The sequence below is a fragment of the Monodelphis domestica genome, chromosome 8, assembly GCF_027887165.1.
Source record: "Monodelphis domestica isolate mMonDom1 chromosome 8, mMonDom1.pri, whole genome shotgun sequence".
Taxonomy (NCBI): domain Eukaryota; kingdom Metazoa; phylum Chordata; class Mammalia; order Didelphimorphia; family Didelphidae; genus Monodelphis; species Monodelphis domestica.
Window position 1 is genome coordinate 58154960 of NC_077234.1, and position 16034 is coordinate 58170993.

A 16034-nucleotide genomic window follows, 5' to 3' on the forward strand; every position below is an offset into this window, starting at 1 on the left:
AAATGCCATGATAAAAGACTTTCATAGAATCACAGGATCCTAATCTTAAAAGTTCCAAATAAATGCGTTATTTCACAGTATTATTCTACAACTATAACCCAACCTCCAGTCTCTGCTTTCTGTCCCATTTCTAACACTTTCATTCAAAGCTCTTATTCTATTTTCCCTAGACTGATACAAGTCTCCCGACTTATCTTGTTACCACTCACTCTTTCCACCAAATTCATCCCACACAGCATTACCAGATTACTCTTCACACGACGCATCACTGTTAAAAATTTCTCAATGGCTTTCCAATATCTCCAATAAAATCCAAACTCCCTTTTCTTGAATTCAAGACTCTTTCAGGGCAACCCATAGTTTATTGTTTCTGAGCCTAGTTTACTGTTTCTGAGCCTTTGTGTACGGGTAGCTCCCTATCCCTTCAGTAGCCTTCCTTTAGTGTCTGGACATTCTGAAATTATCCTTCAAGGACAAACTCGAATACCATTTCCTGACTACCAGGAAAGAACGTCACCTGAACCCACCTTCCAAGAAAGCCAAAAAGAAATTTCAGCAAATGGTTTGTTCTACCCAAAAACTACAATAGGAAAAACCCTTCCTATCCCCCATGAGCAACGTCAGTGCCATCACAGGATGACCTCCTAGGGCAACCAGAATCCAGGCTCAGAGTCTGGAAGGGGCTAGGTCCAGAGTGAACAAACTGAGGGTGCAACATGTTGTCCTAGAGATAGGAGGTCCTGGATGCAAATCTGGCCTCAGATATTTCCTAGCTGTATAACCTGGGCAAGTCACTCAACCCCCATTGCTTACCCTTGGAACCAATACATAGTATTGACTCTTGAGACTGAAGGAAAGATTTGTTTTTAATCTACTGAATTAATATTTAATTAATTAATCTAATATTTATAGGCAAGCCATGTTAGCATCTCTCCCCCCAAATCATCATCAGCTCTCTGAGGCTTTGTCTTTACCAATGATGATGGACCCTAAATGGCAAAGGGAAAAGCTCAGAAAGTTAATAAATTTATTTTTGCAAGTCTCTCCCATAAAACCTCAGACAGAAATGTCATTTCTAGTGTGGATGGAGAGAGCAGTCTGGGGCCCCAGTGTGGGGGAAGGGGAGAAATCAAATTGCACAAAAATAATTTCCAATAAGAAGTCATTTCCATAACATCAAGGTCCCCTCAAAGAGCATTATTGCATTTCAAAGTTATTTTTAAATGGCCATCAGTTTGTTTTTTCCCACCCCCATATGGATGATATGGAGGATCCATTAAAAGAACATCATAGCCTGAAATCACACAGAGGCTGTCATAGAAACAGGTGAAGAGAAAATAGGCTGGAAACATAATTAAGATGCTACTCACCCCTCCGGCCCCCACCTGCCCCCAGGGATGATGGACAACACAACCAGCCCATCATCTGGAGTTTACCATGAGCCTTTAGCCAAGGCAAGGCTAACGATGGGTTTAGCGCCCTCTGGTGGCGCTGGGCTTACTTAACACTTGGTACCATGTAAAGTCATTTAAAAATCATGGTATCTCAGGGCTGTAAAGAAGCTTGCCACTTGGGACCCTACATGCAAACCATCTTACTCCGACAGGTGTCGGTTTCCTCTTTTGTAAAATGAAAAGCATCGGCCCAGAAGACTCTGGAGGATTCTTAAAAGTTCTGACTCTATCTGCCTGCATCATGGACAATACATCGCTCACCATCCTATATTTAATGCCTCATTTATAATTCCTTGGCAAAGGAGATCTGGGGTTCAAATCTGGCCTCAGATGCTTCCTAGAACAAGTCACTTAACTCCCCACAGCCTAGCCCTTACCACTTGCTCTCCTCTGCCTTGGGACCAATAGACAGTAAGGGTTTGTTTGTTTTTTTAAATAAATATAAAAATAAAAAAAATTCCCTGGCAATTGGATTTTAATAAAAAAAATCAAAGGCCTACTGCTTTATCTCAGGGAATCCCTGATTTGGGGGACACCAACTTTGTGTTCCATATATTTGTACCTACAAATGGACATCTGCTTTCTTTCCTCAAAGGTCAAAAGAATAGTTCCCATGCTGCTCTGAAAAAGAGCTTCCTGGCTTCTTTTTTTAGTTTGGTATTTTCCAGTAGCCACTATCCATATGTATGCTGTGCTAATGGCATAACTCTAATAAAAATGCTGTGTTGTGTTGCTTTTCATTTTCAGAAATTATAGATTTGCTAGAATGTCCTATTCTCTGTGCCATGTTATTCAGAATCAGTGGCTGGGTCAATCTCAATAAGCGCTAATATTTTTATCAGTGATTTGTCTAAAAGGCACAGATGACACAAGCACCAAATTAGCAGATGACCTAAAGCTAGAAGGGATGGCTCACACATTGGATGGCAGAATCAGGATCCAAACATGTCCCTGGCCTACCACAGTGGGCTCAAGCTATGCCAATGAAGAATTTTTTACCTCTGTCTTAGAATCAGTACTATCATTGGGTCCAAGACAGAAGAATGGTAAGGGCTAGGCAGTGAGGGTCAAGTGACTTGTCCAGGGTCACTTAGCTAAGAAGTATCTGAGTTGTTTCCAATGAATAATGTTTGGAAATGACCAAATAAAATAATGTTAAAAAAAAAAGTATCTGAGGCCAGATTAGTTTTGACTCAAAGGTAAAACTTTTCATTTATTCTCCTGAAATTTCTTTTTTTTTTTAATTTGGCCCAGAAAGCCAAGATCCTTTGTGGATTCTGCCACCGAATTGCTAACTATTATTCCTCCTAACATTTTGTTCTCCACAGATTTTTACAAGTGTGTAAATTTGTACCTTTATCTAAGTCACTGATAAAGATTTTAGGCAACAGAGACTCTGTGGGGCCCTTTACTGCAGACTCCCAGCCATGCTGACATCATGTTAACAATGATTTATTCGTCTTTATGTTTGGCCATTCAATGGGGCCTGAAACCTCCTGGGATTCTATAAAGATATAAAATAAAGCAGGATATAATGTGGATAAAACCTATAAATAAGAACTCTATCTAGATATAAAATAAGGCAGGATATAATGTGGATAAAACCTATAAATAAGAACTCTATCTAGATATAAAATAAGGCAGGATATAATGTGGATAAAACCTATAAATAAGAACTCTATCTAGATATAAAATAAGGCAGGATATAATATGGATAATACCTATAAAATAAGGATTCTACAGATATAAATGACAGGATATAATATGGATAATATGGATAACCCATATAAAATAAGGCAGTATATAATGTGGCTACTATTTATAAAATAAGGACTCTTTAGATATAAAATAAGAGAGGATATAATATGGATAAACCATTTAAAATGATGATTCTCTAAAGATATAAAACAAGGTGGAATATAATATGGATAATACTTATAAAATAAGGATTCTATATAGATATAAAATAAGACAAAATATAATATGAAAAATACCTATAAAATGACCCTATAGCTATAAAATAAGATAGGCTATAATATACATAACATATATAAAATAAGGATCTTATAGAGATATATAAAATAAAGCTTTTAAAATCTGTGAGATGTACTATAGCTTCTCTTCATTTGACCCCAAAGCTGGCATTAACAGGTTTTTAGCAAAATCCAGGTACCTACATCACTGTATTCCCCAGATCCACCCTGTCTAGTAACCCTGTTAAAAAAGGACATGGGCTTAGTCTGGGAGGATCTGTTTCTGATGAAACCATGCTGCCTCTCTGTGGCTCACATCAATGGCTTTAATGATATGTTCTAAGACTTGGCCAGGAATTGAAGGCAAGTTCCCTGGTCTATACTGTATAAGGTCCACTCTCTTCTTTAAAAAAAAATCAGAACCAAGTATGCCCTCTCCTGTTCTCTGTGACCCTTTAGACATCACTGACAGTAGGGCAGCAGTTTTTTTCTATTCTGTTCTGTTGTATTCTTACCCCTATTCTTTCAGTGGTCTACAATGAAGGCCCAGGGACCTAGATTCATCGAAGGTGACCTGGAGCTCTTCAGCTAACTTCCTACTTATCTTAGAGTATTATTTTAAGGCAACATAATAATTTAAAAAATAAACTACATTGAAACTAATAAATGGATTGAACTTGTAAAATATTAAAACAACAAAAATCAGGGGGATGATTTTAATAATCACACACAAACTTTCAGCTCAAAAGGGACCCAAGCTGTGGGTCACTTTGGGTAAAAAAAAAAAAAGAGCTGGTTTGCTCTTCACAAGTATATCCATACGATGATCTCCAACTTTGACTAGAAGGAAGTACACACCTAAGCAGCCTCAGCACTACACTTTCATTCTGGAAGAAAAATGGTGAAATATTCCTCAAACTAGGGGGTTCAACAGAGAGAGTGTCAGGCCTGGAATCAGGAAGACTCATCTTCCTGAGTTCAAATTTGGTCTCAGACACCAACCAGCTGGACAAATCACTTCACCTTATTTGCCTCAGTTTCCCCATCTGTCAGATGAGCTGGAGAAGGAAATGGCAAACCAGTCCAGTGTCTTTGCCAAGAAAACCCCAAATGAAGTCACAGACAGTCAGACACAACTGACTACAACTCAAAAACATATCATAGCATATGGCCTTGGAAAAATGTGTTAATTAGTATCATTTTGTCAAAATATGATGGCAGGGAAATAACTTCCCTGCCAGTAAAGATGAATAAAGGACACCAGCCTTTGGACCCTGGAGAATCAGGGTCAACCCCAGATAAGGTTGTTTGTTTGAGGAAGCATCAAGGACTTAAAATCCCCAAATCTAACACCAAGTACTTTTGTGAATGTGACAGAATGTTTACTTGGCTTGTTCCTAGGGCAAAGATGTAGGGATACCCTGACCCTAAAAAGGTGTTGAGCTGGCAGTGATCTTGGACTTACATCACAGATTAAAGCAAACACACACTGTTGATCTGAGTCTAAATTCCAGATCCCTAAAGAAAACTTCACGGAAGCCTCTTTGTCCAAATGGGCCAATCTCCACCTGAGGAAACCTCCCACCAAGGAGGATTTCCTGGGAGGGCTTGTCTTTGCATCACCTTTAACAGAGAGGATTCATATGAAATAAGATCCCGTTATTTCTACCTTTTGAAATCTGTGAGATGTTTGAGAGAGTCTGGCAATGTCCTCAAGGTCCAGGTAAGAAATGATATGTAGGAGGAGAGGGTCGGGGAGCCGCTCCAGGAAGTCGTATTTACCGTTGCACAAATTGGTGACATACTGCAGGACTTTGGAACCAAATATTAAGGCGATCTGAACTGTAATTCAAACAACAGGCATCATCGTTAGGCGCTGCCCTATCCACAGAAAGACTGGCTGCTGCTGCCACCTCGCTCCTAACTCAGTGAGGCACGAGCTCCAGGATGCTTCTCTGGGACTGGTGCTAGGTTACCAGAGTTATCTTCGCCCATCATTCCGTTGCCTAGGTGACAGAGGATGTCTATCCCTGAGCAGCTCTGGAGTGCTGAGAGCTAGGGAAAATCATCTCTCCTACTACAAGAACAAAGGCTCCCAGAGTGGCCCCAGCCCTGCTAGGGTATACAGAGTGTACAGAGCCCTGGGACAGAGGCAGGAAAATCTGAGTTCAAATTCAGACTCAGTCATTTCCTAACTATGTGACCCATGGCAAGTCACCTAACCTCTGTTTGCCTTGGTTTCCCCATCTGAAATATGGAGAAAATACACCTACCTTGTAGAGTCAGGATGGCATGAGATATTTGTAAAGTATTTAGCATAGTACCTGGAACCTAGCAGGCACTTAATGAACACGTATTCCTTTCCCTTCCCTTCTTTAGATGAACATATTACATGATCATATGTAAGTAGTTTGGTGCCTCTTACTAAAAAATTTACAAATTAAGAAAATTTTACAAATTTAAAAATATTTACAAATTTACAAATGAGCAAATCTGTTACAAAATCCATGCAATGACAAGGCAAGAGAACAGGGTTTTAATGGAAGAATTCTTATTCTACAAATGGTAACCAACCAGAAATCATAAACAGTTCTCCTAAATTTCTTGATTAATATTATTTTAATGGAACCAAACCAAGTTGGTTTAAAAAAAAACAACAACCCTTACTCTACCACCCCAAAGAAAAACCAAGAGAAGGGAAAACTTCCCCTTTAAAAAACAAACAAACACAAAAGAGTAGCAAGGGCTAGGCTTTGGAGGTTGTGACTTGCCCAGGGTCACATAGCTAGGAAGTGTCTGAGGCTGGATCTGAACCCAGAACTTTTTGACACTAGCCATTGAGCCACCTAGCTGCCCTTCTAACCAAAATTTTAAGTTGGTCTCTTCTGTATCTATAAATATAAGATTGTAGATCTAGATGTGGCAGGTTGGCCCAATTGTCTTATTTTACAGATAAGGAAAGTCAAGTGGAGGAGGTAAAACCTCGGATCAGCTGGGTATTAAATGGTGGAGGGGCATTGAACTCCGGTCCATTGACTCCATAACCACGTTTTTTTCCCTCCACTGCTCAGCAAAAACCTTATTATAGCAGCCCTGTTGATCTTCATGGATCCCAGCAGTTTTCCCCAATTTCTATTGGGTAACCCTAATTCTCTACTCAAATAAATACTGGCATATTCATTTAGTCAGCTAGATGTGAAGCCCCCAAACCAAGGTTTCCTGAATGGATGCTTCATTTTCTGTCCCTGCCCCAAGCCTTAAGGCTGAGGTTCCCAGGTCTGGGGCGGGGGGGGGGGGGGGGGGGGGGGGGGGGGGGGGGGGGAGGCTTCTTGTAGGGTTCCCCAAACCCAGTTTGGACAGCTCCCTATGCAGATTAAAGACAGGCAGTGTTTACACTGAGCTCTGTCTTCAGGGGGAATGTTTCATCCCAGGAGAATCTCAGCTCCTTGAGGGCAGGAAACATTTTCCTTTTTGTCTTTCTTTTCCTAGGACAATGCTTACTAAATGTTTGTTAACTGGAGCTGAATTGAATCTCCAAGATGAAGTCAAGAAGAAAAGAAAAAAGAATTAAATGATCTAATGCACCAGTGTAGGTCTCGCATCTCTTTCTGGGATTCTCTTCTCCTTCCTACTCAGATCAGAGATGGCAACATCAATATTGTTTTGGACATTTTTCTTACCAACAGTTGTTTTATCTGGAAAGAAAACTAGACTTAGATCTGAATTCAAATCCCAGCGATGTAACCTGGGGCAGGTTATTTTACCTTAGTTTCCTCTTCTGTAAAATAGAAATTACTGAATAACCTACCTTATAGATGTGTTTTGATGACTTCATGAAATAACTTATAAAACACCAATAAACTATAAAGCACTATGTAAATATCAGCCATCAATAATGGCTGTTAATAATAAATTAGTAATAATAAAATAAAAATTAGTAATAACAACAACTTATTACTAATATGAAGTAGTGTCCAAAGCTACTTACTTTCACTTGTGAAGTTAGAAGGTACATTAAACTGGGCTTTGCCCCTCCAGCTTTTTCTGCTTTCCAATCTATCATCTGCAGCATGGCAGAAGGATCTTCTATGGAATCAAGCTCCTAGGCCCACTATTTTGAAGCTGTGGTCCTCAGAGTTTGGTCCTACTAGGTCTATGGGTCTATACTGATACTCCCAAAGGGCTAAGGGAAAGTGATTTTCCCTTGAGAAAACTTCAGGAGAACAATGGGAATGTTTACTTAACTTGCTATAATCAATTATCTGTTAATATGTTTTACCTTTTTTTCCCAGAGTTCTCTACCCTCCTCTCTCTGAAACTGACTTTAGATTGTATACTTTCAATAATCTTCAAATCTGAATACCCTCATCTCACTTGATGCCATCTTTAAGTGATTTTGTGACTTCTCAAAATATTATAAAAATGTTTCAGCCTTGCTCTAACTCAGTGAAGCATTTTCTTCACAGCACTAAGATTCTGAATCTCTCTTTGGAATATATCTTCCTCTTCAGCTGCAAGAAATAAATATTTTTATTAAGGAAATTCTGGCTCAATTCTTTGGTGCTTTCCTAAATGCAATGATATAATGAGATGGCTCTTCTACTCAAAAAACAAAACAACAACAAAAATAAAAACCTGTCAGTGGCTCTCCTTAACTTTATCTTACTTTTATGATAGTTCAATTTAGGATACTACTTCATCGATGCTGTGATCCATAGAATCACAGAATTGTATGACTAGAAGAAATGATAGAGATAATTTATCCCATCAGTGGATTTTCTTTTCTTTTCTAAAAGACTATATTAAATTATGATCATCTGAGGGAAGGAGCGAAAGAAGAAAGGAAGGAAGGAAGGAAGGAAGGAAGGAAGGAAGGAAGGAAGGAAGGAAGGAAGGAAGGAAGGAAGGAAGGAAGGAAGGAAGGAAGGAAGGAAGGAAGGAAGGAAGGAAGGAAGGGAAAGAGAAAGAGAGAGAGAAAGAGAGAGAGAGAGAGAGAAAGAGAGAGAAAGAGAGAGAAAGAGAGAGAAAGAGAGAGAGAGAGAGAGAGAGGGAGAGGGAGAGGGAGAGAGAAAGAGAGAAAGAGAGAAAGAGAGAAAGAAAGAAAGAAAGAGCTTGAAAATTCTATGCTCTGCTAATTTCATACTGATGTATTTGAACAAAAGGAAACATAATATGAGGAACGAATATATTATGCAAATTATTCTTTGAATGCAATTTGATACCACATAGTCCAGAAAGCCAAGCTGCCCTAAGCCCCAGAAAATACCTTTATTATGTGACTTGGATCTAGGTTTAAGAATATTTCATTTCTGCTAAGATATAACATGCTTGTTTAAGTAACAGAATTTTTGTAACTTATTTTCAGTGTTGTTATTTCGTTAGAAATTTATCACATTTCCTCCAAAGGTTGCATTCAGAAGATATAATGCTTTCTTAAAGTAAGATTTTAATTTTGTGTCCAAATTTCTTTCCCGTGGAAGGTCATGGCCAAGGGCAGAACCAAATGAGGACAACAGTCATAGCAAAAATAAAAATAATCACTGGCTTTTACATATCACTTTGAGGTTTGCAAAGTGCTTGACACACACATATCAGCTAAGATAATTCTCAGTTGATCCTTGAAACAATCTTGAGGGGAAGACTATTATTATTTTTCAGATAAGAAAACGGAGCCTTAGGGAAGGCAAGTAATTTATTCACGGTAATAGGAGTAGGCAATGTCAGAGGCAAAGCTCTCCTGGATCTAGTCTGACCCACTCTCTCCACTACACTGTGTCACTAGAAGTTACTCAAATGCCAAGTGCCTCAGTTTCCCTATCTGTAAGGTGAAAATGTTGGACTGGAGGAGTTCTAATTTCAATCTTAGCTGAAAATCTATGATCTACCAAATAAAATGCACGCGGAATTTTATATTTAGCCCATTGTCTAAGAACTCCCTCTAATGCACCAGAAATGATAATAAAGTGGGTTCACTGACTTGTCCACGGTCACACACAGAGTAAGCATCAGAGGCTGGATTCAAATACAATCCAAGGATTATAACATAGGGATTTTTATGAGTATTTTATAGGGGTATTGGAATATTCTTTTAAATTATAAACTTAAAAACCATTTAAAAACCACAAATATTCAAATATACAAAGATTTTTTAAAAATATTGTGTATGAAACCATGAACTTATGTTATCTAGTTTGTTTAAAATCATACATTAATTAAGCTATAATTTTAAATTGTATATCATAAAACGTTTTATTCTTTAAAATAACAGAAATGTATAGAACAATAAAACTTGTTCATTTCTAAATCTCCTTTTGAACTTTTTTGGGTTGCATTTCTAGACTTTGTTGACATTATTATTATCATCATTATTATTATTATCTTTTGGGGCCTGATGTGATTTAAATGGTGTAGAAAGATCCTATTAAAAACTTCTTCAGGGGTAGTGAGGTGGCTTAGTAAAAAAGAGATCTAGGTCCAGAGATGGGAGATGTCTCCTTTCAAATTTGGCCACAGATACTTCCTTGCTGTGTGACCCTGGGCAAGTCACTTAATCCCAATAGCCTAGCGCCCTTATTGTTCTGCTTTGGAAACTCAGAATCAACTCTAAGACTTACATAAGGGTTTTAATAAGAACAAAAACAAAAAACTTTGTGCCAGGAATTCTGCTAAACACTTTATAATTATTATCTCATTTGATCCTCACGTGCTACTATTATTTCCATTTTACAGATGAGGAAATTCAGGCAAATGAGTAAAATGACTTGTCCAGTATCAGGCAAATGGTGTCTGAGATAAGAGTTGAACTTGGGTCTTCTTGACTCTAGACCCTATATTTTTTTTAATCAGTTATACCACCTAACTGCCTCAGTGTGGTTACTGCATGATGATAATAATGGAAATATACATAATAATGTGTAATATTAACTAAATTAATATATAATATTAAATTATATTCTACTAGAATATATTTAAAATAAAATATGTGATATTACATAAATTAATATACAATATTAGATTATATTCTATGTATTTATATCATATTAAAGTGAAATAAATATATTAAAAGTCAAAAGAATTGAAATGAATAATCTTAGGCCTAAGGAGGGAATAATAAAACACTTCTGTCTCCAAGGAGAGAGGTGAGGGACCCTCAGAGGTCTAGACTATGGTTTGTGCTGCCAAATGTAGTCACTATATTGTGCTTGAATGTTTTACTTTGTCCTGAGGGAAGAGTTCAATTGGGGTTCAGGTGATGTTGTAAGAGGAAATGACTATTCTGTGTAAATAAATAGCAACAATAAGGCAATTTAAAAAAAAAGAAACTTTTGTGGGAAAGGTTTTCTTTACCAATTTATTTTTTTTTCACGTTTTACCCTGGATATATTGCTTTTTTAGTTTGAAAAAGCAGTTTACTTTTATATAATAAAAATAATCACAATTATTTATTTGTTAAATAGCTACAATTTTCCCTATTTCTTTCAAAATCATGATAGATACACTATCTCATTATCTTATAGTTTTAAATTTTTAAAAATATTTAGAGTTGATCCATATGGAATTTGTTGTGGTATTTGGCATAAGATATAGATTTAATCTCATTTACCATGCTGCTACTTTTTTCCTAACAGTTTTAAACAAACTTTAATCTGTTGTATGCACTTGCTTCTAGTTCTTGGATTTCTAATCTGTCCTGATCTATTTTTAAATTTTGACATCAAGTGTCTGATAGTTTTGATAGTGACTGCATTACAGTATAATTTGAGATCATTTTCTTCCTTTTTTCTACAATTGCCCTGAGAATTTTCATAATTTGTTCTACTATATACATTTAGTGATTTTTAAAATGTAGTTCTACAGAGTCTACTTATTGGTGCCAATTTTGATTTGCGCTATACTCTACCTATAAGTTTGTATAAGCTTCGGATTTTAGCTATATGCCCAGCCAAAAAGGATGTCAGTTGCCATCTTAATAATACTGATTCAACCTAGTCATGTGCATTGAATCTTACCAATTATTTAATTCTTCTTTAATTTCTAGAAAAAATTATCTTATTGTCTCCTATATCTTGGTAGGTTTCTAACCAAATATTTTTATTTATTTTGCTGTTCTGAATAAATTATGCTTCCTTTTCTATTCCTTTCTTTTGGTTTTGTGAGTTCCCAATAATTATGCTAAATCTATTTAGTAACTTTGCTAGAGCTATTTATTCGACCAATTTCTTTGCTGTGGTCAATGTGGTTTCTACCTAATTGCATGACTTTGGCCTGCAAATAAATATTTTAAAAATTTTTTTACTTGTGTTTGTCAGCCCAATTTATTTTTCTTACTTTGCTGCTTTAGCTAGCATGTCTAAAATGATATAAAATAGTAATGGTGAGAGTGGGCAGCCTTCCTCTTCCATTGCTTTTTGAGGAAACCCTTTTATCTTTTTTTTCTTCCTATCACATATGGGAAAGAACTTTTTGGAGAAGAACCAAATTGGGCCACTTGGCAATTTGGAAAGGTTGAGTCTAAGTCAGATACAGTACGTACTATGTATTCCACTGGAACAACCAACCTTTCTTATAACAACCAAGGAGTAAATTTAGGAGTTTTGACTAATATATTATACTAATGGTCGCCAGGGACTGATTCAAATCCCAATAACAATACCCAAGTCAGTTTGGGAATTTTATGGTGTTCTAATTAATATAGAGGGAAGGAATTAAGAAGAAGAAGAGAGAGAAAGGGGTATAAGATTTCTCTCGCCTAGCCTGAACCAAGGGAAGTTCAGAGACCTTGGCCACAAGGTCTCCTCCAAACTAACTTGGCTTCCAGCCATGAGGTCTACTCTGAGATGAAGAGCCTCCTAAGAGGATAGCGTTTTAGGAAAGGTAAAGGGAAAAAAGGAATTAGTTTAAACTCATGAGAGAGTTCAGGGAAGACATCTCACCTGACCCATGCTATTGAGCTTCTCCCAGTCACCACACAAAGGACGCTTACCACCAAACCTGGACAAGAGCTCCAGGCACGCCAAGATGCCAAGATGCCCAGCATGCTGCCACCAGCCACGTCTCCGTAGCGAAAAGAGAGACTGGCAAGAAGAAGTGACACAAATATATAGACTGTTTTTCTTACATCACTTCCTGCGTCTCACATGTACCAATGGTAGCTTAAGCTTGGCTTAGGATAGCCCAGGGGGTCTGTCAGTTGTTTTTTATTTGTCAGTTGCTAGCACATTTCTGTCATAGGCCATCCTCCTCAAAACTTAATCCTTAAGTAGGGGTGTAGACATTCCTGTTTTTGTTAGGATTTTAAAGATTTAATCAGGGTGGAGAAAATCTAAAATTCACATCACCTTTAAATTTTGGACATAGAATAATAATACAACATGAATTCTATGGAAATTACTAGGAAAATTAATTGAGTCGATAAACATTTGCTAAATAGAGACATAGCACAGATGATTCAATGTCAGGCCTGGAGTCAAGAAGATTCACCTGCCTGAGTTCAAAGTCAGTCTCAAACACTTACTGGCTGTATGACTCTGGGCAAGTCAGTTCCTCATCTGTAAAAAAATTAACTGGAGAAAGAAATGGCAAACCACCCTAGTATCTTTGCCAAGAAAAAACCCTAATTAGGATCATGAATAGTTAGATATGACGAAAAAAAAAATCTTACCTAACAACCAATAAACATTGCCTATCCTACTATGTGAATCTCATCCTACTATGTATTTTATTGAATGCAAAAGAAACCTAATTATATGTAACCTTGAATTCAAAGCCCAAAGCCAGAAATCCAATCTCTTCCCTCAAACTTTCTCTAACTCCACCCTGGCAAGGAGCATTGAGTAATTCATCTTCATGGATGAGAACAGCCTGATACAAATAAATTTTGAGACAGGGATCCCATAAGGCTTTAATCTACAGAAACTTGCTCTGTGTCTATCCTTTCAGATAGTATAGATTTATATCTATTTCTTTTTAAGAACTGTTATCTATTTCTTTCCTTCTCTGTCTGTCTCTCTCTCTCACTCTGACTCTCTCCCTGTGTCTCTGTCTCTCTCTCTGTCTGTCTCTCTCTCTGTCAGAATTGTATCTATTTCTTAAGGGAAGGTCCACTAATACTGTTGTTTGTTTTTTTTTAATTAAATGACTTTCTCCAACCACCAGATAGCTATCAAGAAGTTTAAAGAAATAAGTTATGTACAATGGTAGGAATTTAGAATGACATCATAACTTATTTAATCAAACGTCTTCATATTAAAAGCCCCAATTTCCCCTGCCAAAAAAATTTCTAGTTTATAATATTAAGTGGCAGAAGGTCTTTAAGTAAAACGTTGGACACTCACAGATGCCCAAGCAAGTTGTCCTAATTTTATGAGAATACATAAAAATGAAATCTGAATGGGACATAGTCTGGCTCAGTGATTGTGGTTGATGCTGCTGAGACTCAGTTTCACCAGAAGTCAAATGATCTTTTGTATTCCTTCCACTTCTAGGATTAGCCCTTAACCTTGAACCTTTTTTTAAAAATGTATTGGTATATTTTATTTTAATCCAATAGCTACTTCTCAGTAAATGCTTAACTGCTGTGCGCGCGCGCGCACACACACACACAGCACTCCTGGAAGTTAGTGTACTGACTGTTAACAGGAAAAATGTATGGGTCCACCAGCTTTGATACCATGGTACTACCCCTGAATGTTAAATTTGACCAGAGTTTTATTGCCTCTCAACGCTGACTTGATTTACATCATTATGATCACTGTGTAAATTGTTCCCCAAAGACTGTTTGATTAGGGACACTTCACACACAATTTTTTAGAGAAAAAGAAAACTAGAAAAATAGTTGCAAATCATAAAGATTTCCTGGAGAGACATTGAGTAGCAACATGGCATAGAAGGTTGGACTGTTAGATTTGGAGGTAGGAAGCTGGTTTCACACCTTGACTCTGGCACTAAGAGACCCAGTGCTACTTTCTCCCTTCTCTTATCTTCTCTCAGGTTCCTTGTCAGCAAAATGGGAATAAAGGACCTCATGGCATTGTTGGGAGGCTCAAATGAGGCCTTACACGTAAATACTTAGCAAACTGGAAAGCAGCATATGTCAGCTGCTATTGAAGCTCTAAGGATTGGGGGAAACACTAGCAAGTTCAACATGTAGGAAGCTTCTATTTAGGGAACTAGTAAGATGCACAATATCAGTAATAAAAGTATTTAATACACCCAGACTCCCTAAGGAATCCAGGATTCAGTGAGGTTTTTGGTTATGCTTTCTAATAACATTTTAAAGCTATTTTTAAAGTTGAGAAACTAATATTTAAGGAAGCATAACTGACAAACCTCTATTTAAGTGGCTTAACCTTGATCCTCTTATCATTACGTAGACCTGGACTAATGAACATTTAGCTATGTTGCCCTCAAAAAAGTACATATATGTTGTTTTCTGTTTCTCTTAACCAGTTAATATTCTATTCTTTTAAAAATATATCATCATAGGGGGCAGCTGGGTAGCTCAGTGGATTGAGAGCCAGTCCTAGAGATGGGAGGTCCTAGGTTCAAATCTGGCCTCAGACACTTCCCAGCTGTGTGACCCTGGGCAAGTCACTTGACCCCCATTGCCTAGCCCTTACCACTCTTCTGCCTTGGAGCCAATACACAGTATTGACTCCAAGATGGAAGGTAAGGGTTTAAAAAAAAATATATATCATCATAGTACATGTACAATACAGATTGAATTGCTTGTCGACTCTGGGAGGAGGGAGGGAAGAAGGGAGGGAGACAACATGAATCATAAAACTCTGGGAAATTTGTGTGTGAATTTATTAAAATAAAATAAAGATAAAACTAAAGGGCAAAAAATAAAATAAAATAAATCATCATGTATACAGGATGATTGAGAAGACTTTCCTCCAAAATGCTACCTCCTAGACATATGGCTGAACCATTTAGTGATATCTGAAAGATCATGGAATGTATATATGGGTCAAGGCTTTAAAAAAATCACTCTACAGCAAAAATGAATAATATGGAAATAGGAATCAAGTGATAACATTTGTACAACCCAGTAGAATTGCTTGTCAGCTCTGTAAAGGGGGAGGGCAAAGGGGAGGGAAAGAAAATAAGTCATGTAAACATGGAAAAATATTCTAACAAATAAATAAAATTTTAAAAAGGGTTTTTAAATGAAATATCATGTACATGTAAAACCCAGTTGAATTGCAGGGAAGGGGGCAGGAAAAGAATATGAACCATGTAACCATGGAAAAATATTCTAAATTAATTAATTAAATAAAGTTAATAATTTTTTTAAATCTTAAAAAAAAAGAAAGATCATGAAAAATAGACGCGGTACCATAAGATGGGAGAAGGGCAAGGGTCCTAAATTTTTAAAAAGAGAAGAGGACAGTCTATAAATTATAGGCCAGTGATCATGACTTGTATTCTTGAAGAATGACCAAACATTAAAGACTTGGTTGGCAAAAATCTGGACAGAGAAATGGAGACTACCATGAGCCAACATAACTTAATCAAGAACAAATGTGATCAGACTAAACTCATTTCAGTTTTTTTTCCAGGATTACTAAACTTCTTGATGAGGGGAGTACACTGGGTATGGTTT

The 16034-nt window shown here is 37.1% G+C and overlaps 1 protein-coding gene across 2 annotated transcripts in view; it reads right to left on the reverse strand.

Moving 5' to 3' along the window:
- Positions 1–16034, reverse strand: part of FBXO36 (F-box protein 36) — a 96904-nt gene that overhangs the window by 6003 nt on the left and 74867 nt on the right. For both annotated transcript variants that reach the window (XM_001373164.4, XM_056807061.1), the window contains exon 3: positions 5097–5269. In XM_001373164.4, coding sequence (XP_001373201.1) covers positions 5097–5269 — 173 coding nt within the window. The remainder of the gene's footprint in view (positions 1–5096; positions 5270–16034) is intronic.